Source organism: Lathyrus oleraceus, chromosome 1 (assembly GCF_024323335.1).
Source record: "Lathyrus oleraceus cultivar Zhongwan6 chromosome 1, CAAS_Psat_ZW6_1.0, whole genome shotgun sequence".
NCBI classification, from domain to species: Eukaryota; Viridiplantae; Streptophyta; class Magnoliopsida; order Fabales; family Fabaceae; genus Lathyrus; species Lathyrus oleraceus.
In genome coordinates, this window is record NC_066579.1 from 116,582,371 (window position 1) to 116,593,733 (window position 11,363).

Consider the following 11,363-nt stretch of genomic DNA (forward strand, 5'->3'; position numbering starts at 1 on the left):
GCACTGAGAAACACATGGTAACCTTCCCACAGGTTGGGAGGTTTACCTCACACACACCCCTAATTTTTTTATTATTTGAGGCTTCCAAAACCTAGGTTACAATATGTTATTTATAACCTAAGCACCCAACTGGATTTGGGCCTTCAGAAATCGCAGCAAACTTCTTCTTTGCTGTTACAAACTCAGCAGAAAACTTCTGCTACAATCAAGGTCTTCAATCTTTTAGTTCCTAAAATAACTCCATATATATATCTCCATATTTAGAAACTGTATATTCTGATTGAGTCTTTAAGACCTCCACAAGGAAGTTAGGATATTCACCAAATATCCTAACTAATCCCAGAATATTAATTTAGTTAGCACAGAGCAGATTTATACACATGCGCGATGTCACAGTCACGATGTCACATCGTGACATCGTACATGACATGTTGGTCCAGATGTTGAACTTCTTCAACCCAACATATTAAAACAACAGAGGTGATTACATTATTTGTTTTATAAAATTAATGTCAATCCTAAGGTACTAACAGTATCAATAACCATACTCTCAACCATAGATGACAACTTTAAATCCAACCTCTCAGCACAATCAAGCGAAATAAGAGAATATGTTACACCCGTGTCAATAATAGTAATTAGTGGAATATCATTAATAAAACACATATCTTGAATCAATATCTCAATGCTAGTAGTATCTGACCCAGTCAAAGAAAAAACTTTCCCTCCAGACATAACCTTATTGGGTTTCTAGCAATGAGTGCTAATGTAACCTGGTTCCCCATAATTGAAGCAAGTCAGACTATTATTCTTATAATCAGCAATGAGATATCCAGTCTTCCCACACTTAAAGCATGTCTTCTCAGAACTCTTGTAGTCATTGACATGATGACCCGCAATTCCACACTTAAATCACTTGATAGAAGCGGGAGTCTATGCACCACTTGGCCTTTTATCATCTGAAGCCTTCTGCTTTCCTTTTTCAGCTAGATCATTATATGGTTTTCCACGATACTTATTCTTCCTTTTCTTCTCACTAAGGCTCTTATAGTCAGCAGAATAGGCTTTGTTATCCTCATCATATATCTTACACTTATTGACCAGCATAGGAAATCAGCGAATCTCTTGATGTCCAATACCTTACTTGATCTAAGGATGCAATCCACTTTCGAACTGGATGCACTTCTATCCTTCAGCTAGCGCATTATTGTAATATGGACAAAACTTTGCCAACTCTTTGACTTTAGCAGCATACTCAACAACTGCATATTTCCATGCTTTAGTTTGAGGAACTCAATTTCTTTCTTACTATGCATGTCCTCTGGAAAATACATCTCTAAAAATTCAGCCCTGAACGCAGCCTAAGTAATATTAGCACCAACTGCCTCTGGTCTCTGACGCGCATGATTCTACCAGTCTTCAACTTCCTCTAACTACATATGAGTACCGAACAACATTTTATGTTCCTCGATGCAAGCCATAAATCGAAAAATCTTCTCAATCTCTTTAATCCATGTATGTGCACCCTTAGGATCATACCTGCCCTTGAAAGTCAAGGGATTATTTATTTGAGACTTCCCCAATCCACGAAATTCATCACCAGCCTGATTCTACTAACCTTTCAACGCTTGAGCCATCGCCTCTAAAGCGTCAAGGATCTCTCGATCGTTTCTTCCTCTTGCCATATTTTGTACACTAGTAAACAGACATTAGAAGAAACATTGCAGCGCCAGTGTTCACACACTCGTCGCATACTAGGGAACAAACAAAATTACAGAAACCTATCCAAATGGACCGACCTGCTCTGATACCACTAATGTAACATCCTAAACCCCGAAACTTATATAAAAATAATTACTCGACAATTTAAGGTGTTACCAACGACCACCCAATAATAAACTTTCAAAACATTTATCAACATGCATCAAAATCAACATACTAATAACTTTTAAATTAGACTTCACCAAGAAAGTATTGAGCTTTAAAACACCAAATTCAACATTAATTCAAAATATAACAAACGCACATCCCCGGTGTTACACAATCAGAGCACTAAAACCACTAAATTGCAATAAAAGATAAATAAAATGAAGAATAGCTCCAACAAACCACCTTTCACACACAACAATAACTTTACCCCTGACTATCTACAAGATGTTCATGGTGGACAATATTAAGCAAAAGGAGTGAGAAACAACTTCTATATAAACGGTGTAAAGAATGCAAAGGTAAACATATAACTTATCATACATTCGATACAAAAACAACATCATCATAACCTCACACTCATTCACAATAATATGAAAATATATATAATGTGACTCACGATACAACATGACACTATGCATGTGGTACCAAGTCAAGATTTTGTTCTCTTAAGAACCGGGTCCTCCCATCTGAACCCATGAGCCCCCTCCCCCTTATGAGCTTGGAATAAGCCACTAGTCCCCCTTATGAACTAGCGAACATGCATCTTTCAATGATATGACACGATGATGCATGTCTATACAAATCAATGCAACAACAATAACAATGCTTACAACCCCCTTCTATCCATAAACAACATGCATTGACATACAACAGTAATTCCTCCTTCTGAATTACTATCCACCCATAATAAAAATAATGTATATCAATGGTACATAATTAATCACCATATAATCATGCATCTCACGACCATATTAATCATATTCTCATCATATAACAACACAAAATAACACTATATGTGATGACTTCTCGATAAATGTACCGATAGTGTCGCAGTAATAAAATACCGAATCCACAGGGACTTCTTTTTAACAAGACAAAAAGTGTGCAATACATAGAAAATACTAAATATGGGGGTTTCATATTTCAAATAGAAAATAAACAAAGAGTTTAAACAAAATTATGGAAGCGGTCAGGTTGTGTAACGAATCCCCTATTTCTCTATTGTTGATTTTTGATGCCTTATATGAATAATATCATCACTATAATCTCACGGTGAATTTAAAAAACTATATAACCAATCCCTTGTGATATAGCTCACTAATCACTACTTGGAGCTTCCTATCCCTAGTCCACTAGCGTAAGCAGGATTAGGCGATGCAACAAAGCGTTAATTCACTAAGGGTTACTCATTTTGGAGAGCAAAGTACGATTTTCTGGGTCGTGCGATGCATTTTCTCATTTTCTGCATTTTCTCAAGGACCATAATGCATAAAAAAATCCCAAAAAAGGAGCCATCGTGCGCGTGATGACCTGGGTCGTGCGTGCGATGCAACTTTTATGTCCCTATTGCGTGCATGATGTTGCGTGTGATTATTCCAATGGTTGCATGCTTTTGCTCATTTTTTTCACCTAATTTTTCACTAAGTCCAATTTCTTCACACTTAGCTATTTTTACTCATTATTTGGTATTCCTTCTTCATTTTTGCTCCTCTTTAACTTGTTTTGATTCGTTTCTTCAGCCGAATTTATGTAATGACAGACTTTCATCATGACCCCAAACTTAAATTCTTGCTTGTCCTCAAGTAACTTGCCTGCAACTGCATATTTCAGCAGAAAAAATGTTGCACAATAACATTTTAACATCACCATATAATTTTTCTTTACCCGACCATCATTCTAGCTTCTAACTTCTATCTGACAAGTTCGAAAAACGTCCCTAAACTTTGACGAGTACTCAACTTGTCTCTCTTCTCACCTTGACTCATTCAATGGATAAGGTAATCACTCAATCCACATGCAAAATAGTTTATGTTTAGCTTGATCATGTTCTGATATAATTCCTGATAGAAATCAAAACACACACACATTTGAGGACTTTTTAGGTTGTAACTGAGCTTATGTTCGAGTAGGATATTTTTGGGAAAGTATGTTTAAACCTTTTGAGTTAGATGCTTAGTTCTCCTTCTATCATCATACCTCTTGCTCCTTCTTGATGGTACTAGAGATTTATCTTTTGTGGTCCTTATCATGCACTTTTGCATTTTTTTTAAGAAGTGTCTTTTTCCACTTCTTATTTTCTTGCAATTTTTGAATTTTCGATCAATTTTCTCTAGTACCCCAACCCCAAACTTAAAACTTTGCTCACTTCCAAGAGCAACCTCAAACTTAATGTTTTTCATACAACTTAAGAACTACAATTCTACCTAACTGCAAAGAGAGGATGAAAAGATAAGATCTTTCAAGTCATACGAATAAAATTAAGGAAAAGTCACAGAAAGAAAGGCTAAGCTCAAAGTGGTTAGAAACGGATATACCTATTACTACATGGTGATTTAAAAAGGATCAAAGTTATAAACAAAGAATTGCCTTAGTGTGTGTTAATATATTAAGATAAATTTAGTCAGAAATAGTTCAAACCATATAAAACAATAATGCATTGATACACTCAATAAGAAAGAATAGTGAACAATGGAATTTATTTGGCCGAAACCTTACTAGTTAAGGTATCTGAAGGTTGAGTACCAGTCCTTTGATTCTTTTCTCATTCATTGCCTTCAAGTTGTAAGTTGCTTTTCTGATGATCAAGTTCCTTTTGGGTCATTTGTTCAATGCTAAAGTGATAAACTTGTAAATTTGAAGAAAAAAACACAACTACAAACTTGTTCATTAAATGGACCATAATGCTTAAAAAAATCCCAAAAAAGGAGCCATCGTGCGCGTGATGACCTGGGTCGTGCGTGCGATGCAACTTTTATGTCCCTATTGCGTGCATGATGTTGCGTGTGATTATTCCAATGGTTGCATGCTTTTGCTCATTTTTTTCACCTAATTTTTCACTAAGTCCAATTTCTTCACACTTAGCTATTTTTACTCATTATTTGGTATTCCTTCTTCATTTTTGCTCCTCTTTAACTTGTTTTGATTCGTTTCTTCAGCCGAATTTATGTAATGACAGACTTTCATCATGACCCCAAACTTAAATTCTTGCTTGTCCTCAAGTAACTTGCCTGCAACTGCATATTTCAGCAGAAAAAATGTTGCACAATAACATTTTAACATCACCATATAATTTTTCTTTACCCGACCATCATTCTAGCTTCTAACTTCTATCTGACAAGTTCGAAAAACGTCCCTAAACTTTGACGAGTACTCAACTTGTCTCTCTTCTCACCTTGACTCATTCAATGGATAAGGTAATCACTCAATCCACATGCAAAATAGTTTATGTTTAGCTTGATCATGTTCTGATATAATTCCTGATAGAAATCAAAACACACACACATTTGAGGACTTTTTAGGTTGTAACTGAGCTTATGTTCGAGTAGGATATTTTTGGGAAAGTATGTTTAAACCTTTTGAGTTAGATGCTTAGTTCTCCTTCTATCATCATACCTCTTGCTCCTTCTTGATGGTACTAGAGATTTATCTTTTGTGGTCCTTATCATGCACTTTTGCATTTTTTTAAGAAGTGTCTTTTTCCACTTCTTATTTTCTTGCAATTTTTGAATTTTCGATCAATTTTCTCTAGTACCCCAACCCCAAACTTAAAACTTTGCTCACTTCCAAGAGCAACCTCAAACTTAATGTTTTTCATACAACTTAAGAACTACAATTCTACCTAACTGCAAAGAGAGGATGAAAAGATAAGATCTTTCAAGTCATACGAATAAAATTAAGGAAAAGTCACAGAAAGAAAGGCTAAGCTCAAAGTGGTTAGAAACGGATATACCTATTACTACATGGTGATTTAAAAAGGATCAAAGTTATAAACAAAGAATTGCCTTAGTGTGTGTTAATATATTAAGATAAATTTAGTCAGAAATAGTTCAAACCATATAAAACAATAATGCATTGATACACTCAATAAGAAAGAATAGTGAACAATGGAATTTATTTGGCCGAAACCTTACTAGTTAAGGTATCTGAAGGTTGAGTACCAGTCCTTTGATTCTTTTCTCATTCATTGCCTTCAAGTTGTAAGTTGCTTTTCTGATGATCAAGTTCCTTTTGGGTCATTTGTTCAATGCTAAAGTGATAAACTTGTAAATTTGAAGAAAAAAACACAACTACAAACTTGTTCATTAAAGATAATTTGATAAATAGTACAATGGGGGAAGAGCATTTATAGTAGCTATTACTCTTCTCTAGGTTACAATTGAAAATAAAAATAAATTATTCTAAAAAAAAAACTACATGTCTTTTCATATGTCATTATTACGGAAAAGGTCAAGCATATCATTCATTGTGTTGTTGAAGTCATTATTCTGCCTCGTCCATTCTGCGCACATATGGTCTCTCCTCATTGTTTGCTCTTGATTTTGCTTGGTGAAGTAATTCTCCATATCTTTAGCTGTTGTAAACCGGGATCTTAAGCTTTAAGTCGATAAATGGTCTTCTTGCTCATTATAAAAGTCTCGGAACACATGATTGAATCTCAAAGGTTCAGCATACAAAGTGGGTGAATCTTCCATTATCCACCTTGTAACCCCCACTACGTGAGCTTCCATTTTACTTTGAAACTTTGAAGCTTGTTGACCTTACATTTGCTGTTGTTGGTTTTGCACTTGTGGTTGGTAGAATCCTTCCTCATTTCCCATTTTATTGTCTTCTTGATCATTTTGAGAAGCTTCTCCTTGATGCATGTTTTGCAACCTCCTTATAGCTGAAGCATTGAGAGGTGCTTTCGTACTAATCATCTCATCATCGGGGTAAGCGGGCACACCTGTTCTCCTGTACAATTCATTTATAACACAAAAATGCCCATAAGCTCTTTGTGCATCGTTAGTCATATATTTGATATTTTAAGTAATTAACTAGCCCAAGTCAATAGGTTCCCCCATCAAAAGAGCTAAAACTCCTAAATACTGTTTCACAATGAATTATGATTGGTTATACATGACCTCTAAAGTTTGCACAAAAAATGAGGCCCAAGCCCTCGGAATTTGGAGGAATTTGACAGTTTTGAGACGTAGCGCTAAACCACGTTCCGCCACCCATTCTGCCCCAGGCCTATAAAATGTTTCTAACATAACTTAGGCTATTTCTTCGTTTATTACTCTGTGCTCATGTTTATAGTTCCTAAAGCACAAATAGGATGAGGTTACAAATTATAAAGATAATTTATAGCAGAAGGGGAATAGTCAATATACTTACCTCGCACATAAGATGTGTAGGTTCTTACCTCACCAAATGTCGCGTTTGCATAGGATTCTAGGCCTATATTGTTATTTGCTTCATGAATCAAGTTGTTGAAACTCACCCAATTCCTTTGTTGTAGAACCCCCACCACCTCTCCAAAAATTTTCAAATCATCGCAAGTGAATGCTCTCTCCCTCACAATATGGTAATCCACCAATTTAAAATATTTTTCAGCATGAGCCTCATAGAGAAATTTGAGATCGGGGAAGGTAAGAGTGTTAGGAGTAGGGGCAACCCTTGAGGATGAACCTCTTGACACTCTTCCTTTTTTTGAAGCCATTTATACCTATAAAAACAACACTGCACTGAGAAAAATAAAAGAATTACGTAGAAAATGCTCAGTTGAAAATGTGAAAAGCAAAATGAGTAGAGAAAGAGTTGTGAAGAAAGTAATTTGAAAAAATCATTATTTATAGGCCAAGTAGTTTTTTCTCATCGCGTGTATTATACATCCATCGCACGCACGCGCGCACGATGGTAGCGGTCCTCTCCAATGTCTCTCTCTCTCTCTCTCTCTCTCTCTCTCTCTCTAACAATGATGTCAACGATACTCAGATTCTCTCCAACATCTTTATCGTGCACGTTATGGACCTATCGTGAGAACGATGGAGTCCTATCATACGCATGATAGCCTGCGTGATTATTCCAGGGGATGAGATTTTTTTCTTCTTCTCCTCCTTTGCTTTTTTTCTTTCTTCTCTTCTTTTACCTGTTTTCACTTCTAACAAAATAACACAGAAAATGAACATGCTTAAAAAATCAAAATTCAATGCAAATGAAAATAAATTCTTCCCGATGGGTTGCCTCCCATCAAGTGCTTCTTTTCCTTCATTAGCTTGACGGTCATGCCTAAGGGATGTCAGGCGCAAGAGATTCCCTCACGTCGGTCACTTCACTTATTTCTTTTCCTTTGTAAATCTTACTACCTTTTTCCTCCAGAATGTAGCATGTATCCAAGTCTTCCACATACAGTGTCCATTCATATACATTAAAAACCACTTTTTCTTTGTTGAAATTCAAGATAAGTTCACCCGTTTTCACATCTATACTTGTTTCCCCGGTTGCCAAGAATGGGAGTTCGAGAATAACCGACCCTCCTGAATCTCCTTTTGTATCAAGTACCACAAAATCCATAGGAAACACTAAACCATTGGCATGTACTAACACGTCTCATAAGATACCAAACGGGTGAGAAATAGATGAATCAGCTAAAGTGAGAGTCATATTACTCAGTATGATCTCAACCAATTTCAATTCTTTCACCTTATTAAGTGGCATGACAGTTATACTAGACCTTAAATCACATAAGGCATGTGGGATCTTTACTCCACCAATATTAAAAGCAATAGTAAACTTACCTAGGTCTTTTAGCTTTGTTGGTAATGTTTGAGGCATTACCATCTCATCCTTCTTTGTCATGTTTAACCATTCCTTTACCACTTTCTCTTTCATTCCCTTTAGTAATGCATTCATAAATTTAGAAAATTTAGGCATTAGTTCTAAAATATCATGGAACAAAATATTTACCGGCAATGTAGTTAACATCTCCTTAAACTTTGCAAACATTCCTGCCTCATCATCCTGAACTGGTTTTTTTTCTTAATTATTGGATAAGGCGGTTTGATGTAATCTAGTAGTTCTGGATTGGGATCATTAAGGATTTTCTTCTTTTTTCTTATCCAAGGGGATTTTTTATCTATTAATTGCTCAATGAGGACTCCTCTCTCCTCTTGGTCACCTTAATTTTCACTCTCCTCTTTTTCAATTCTCACATCTCCTTTTTCTATCAGTTCCTCTTCAACTACGTAATTTTCACCCTTGTTAGTGGTTACCTCAAAACCTATTATACAACCTTGCAAGACTCACTCTTAGGATTATCTACAGTGTTACCTGCAAATCCTCCACTCGAGCTACGTAAAGCAACTATTTTTCTAGATAACTAACCAATCTGCATCTCCATTTTTTTTATAGAAGCATCATGGTTTTACTCATTGTCTCATGATTTTGGTTTACTTGAGCAAAGCTATTTTGAGTTACTTGGATGAAGTTTTACAGATTTTATTCAAGTTGTGAAGGTTTCCTTTGTATTGGGGTTTGTTGGCTTTATTGGATCCCTTGACTTGCACCTGAATTCTGGTTGTTGCTCCATCTAAAATTCAGATGATCTTCCCATCTGGGATTGTATGTGTTGGAGTAAGGGTTATTTATCTGAAAGTTAGAAAATTTGGCCTCTTCACTTGATTCTTACAAAGAGCATCTTCCATTTTCATGTCCTTCACCATAGAAATTACACCTAAGTGATTGTACCTGACTCGCGTTAGCCTTACCTAAGCTGCTTTCAGCTACCTTTTTATTTAATAATTCAATTTGAGCTAAAAGTGTAATATGGGTATCAATAGCTAACATACCTTTGAGTGTGCCCATAGTCTCAATTTTTACTGATCTTTCGCTCTTTGAACGATATTCATTCAAGCATATTTTCTCAATAAGGTCTTTGACTTGTGGTTCAGTCATTGATCTGATTGTGCCTCTTGCGAAAGCATCCAACAACATGTGTGTCTGACTCTTGAGACCTTTGATGAAATTTTTTATTTGCTCCATATTATTCATATTATGATTTGGGCATATGCGTAACTAAAGTTTCAACCTTTCCCATGAGTCATATAGCGACTTAGTTTCCCGTGGCTCAAAATTTACAATTTCTGCTCTTCGCTCCGCAAATTGAGTAATGGTGAAGAATCTTTCTAGGAATTTGTCTTCCAACTCCTTCCATGTTCAAGTTGTTCCATTCGAAAGGCAAATTAACCAGTCTTTAGCCCTTCCAATTAGTGAGAATTCAAACAAGCTCAACTTAACGTGGTCTTCATTGACATTGATTGGTTTGCACATCGAAGTTGTTTCGTAGAAGTGTGCCAGATGCTCCCACAGGTCTTTAATCGCATTCCCGTCAAACGAATTGTCTCTTAAACGTGAAAGCACATAATTCTTACTATCAAAGTTAGCAGGGTCTGCCGGTACAAACCCTCTCGAAACCCATCCTTCATCGGTTCTTTTACAATAATCCCCCATAATTTGGGGTGGTACAACTGCCATGGTGATTTCCTCTTCAGAGTCAAAAGAAATCAGTGGTTGATCTTCTACTAAGATCCTTTGAGATATATTTTCTTCCCTGGTTCCCTCTTGAGAGCACGTGCGGTTCTTTCAAATTCTAGATCAAACAGTGTCAATGTTGATCCTGAGTTGCGCATGCACAAACAGAAAATACCTCAGTAGCACTATGATTAACAAGAAAATAAAACAAAATAATTAAAAACTAAAACAAATGTTACACAAGCATTGCCTTGTTGAAATATCAATAGTGTCCGACAACGACGCCAAAAACTTGATGACTTCTCGGCAAGTGTTTCGACAGTGTTGCAGTAATAAAATATTGAATCCATAAGAAATGTTTTTTAACAAGACAAAATGTGTGAAATGCATAGAAAATAGTAAATGGGGGGTTTATATTTCAAAGTAAAAATAAACAAAGAGTTCAAACAAAATTATGGAAGCAGTCAAGTTGTGTAACGAATCCCCTATTTCTCTATTGTTGATGTTTGATGACTTACATGAATAATCTCATCACTAAATCCCACGACGAATTAAAAAAACCTCTATAACCAATCCCTTGCAAAATAGCTCACTAATCACTACCCGGAGCTTCCTATCCCTAGTCCACTAGCGTAAGCAGGATTAGGCGATGCAATAAAGCGTTAATTCACTAGCCACTGCTCGGGATTTCCTATTCCTAGATAACCAACATAAGCATGATAATTGCCTAAGGTCCAACACATAGACTAATGGTTCGTATTTCCTATGTGTCCAAATTCATATTAAAAAAGTATCTCGCATAAAACACATTACGAATAAGAAACAATTGAATAGAATTAGAGATCAAAGGATTCATGCAAAGTCAAATCAACATATTGCCCAACAATATTGAAATAGGTTCATCAACCCACAAGCTAACCTAGAGGAGTTTAGATACTAACAATTTAAAATACAATACCAAAAACAATTAAGAAGAATGACATATGAATTCCTTGAAGGATTGACCTCCAATGGCTCCAAAAGCTCTCAAAATCATCCTTGATACCGTAAAAATCGTACTTTGCTCTCCAAAATTCGCAACCCTTGAAAATGTGCAGAAAACCCCCTTTAATATCCTTCATAATGAACCAGAATGCGTCAGAAAA

General features: G+C 35.9%; 1 protein-coding gene across 1 annotated transcript; it reads right to left on the bottom strand.

Moving 5' to 3' along the window:
* Positions 1-7,977: 7,977 nt before the first annotated feature.
* LOC127094798 (uncharacterized) lies at positions 7,978-8,694 on the bottom strand. The gene is made up of 2 exons (XM_051033578.1): positions 8,310-8,694; positions 7,978-8,234 (listed from the first exon to the last, which is right to left on the bottom strand). The coding sequence occupies exons 1-2, from the start codon at positions 8,692-8,694 to the stop codon at positions 7,978-7,980; spliced, it is 642 nt and encodes a 213-aa protein (XP_050889535.1).
* Positions 8,695-11,363: the final 2,669 nt, after the last annotated feature.

What these genes read in the sequence shown, in the direction of transcription:
- LOC127094798 (XM_051033578.1), bottom strand. Translation starts at nt 8,694, where the DNA reads ATGTTTGCAAAGTTTAAGGAGATGTTAACTACATTGCCGGTAAATATT. An exon ending in ATCTATTTCTCACCCGTTTG is followed by an intron (nt 8,235 to 8,309) that starts GTATCTTATGAG and finishes TTGATACAAAAG; the next exon opens with GAGATTCAGGAGGGTCGGTT.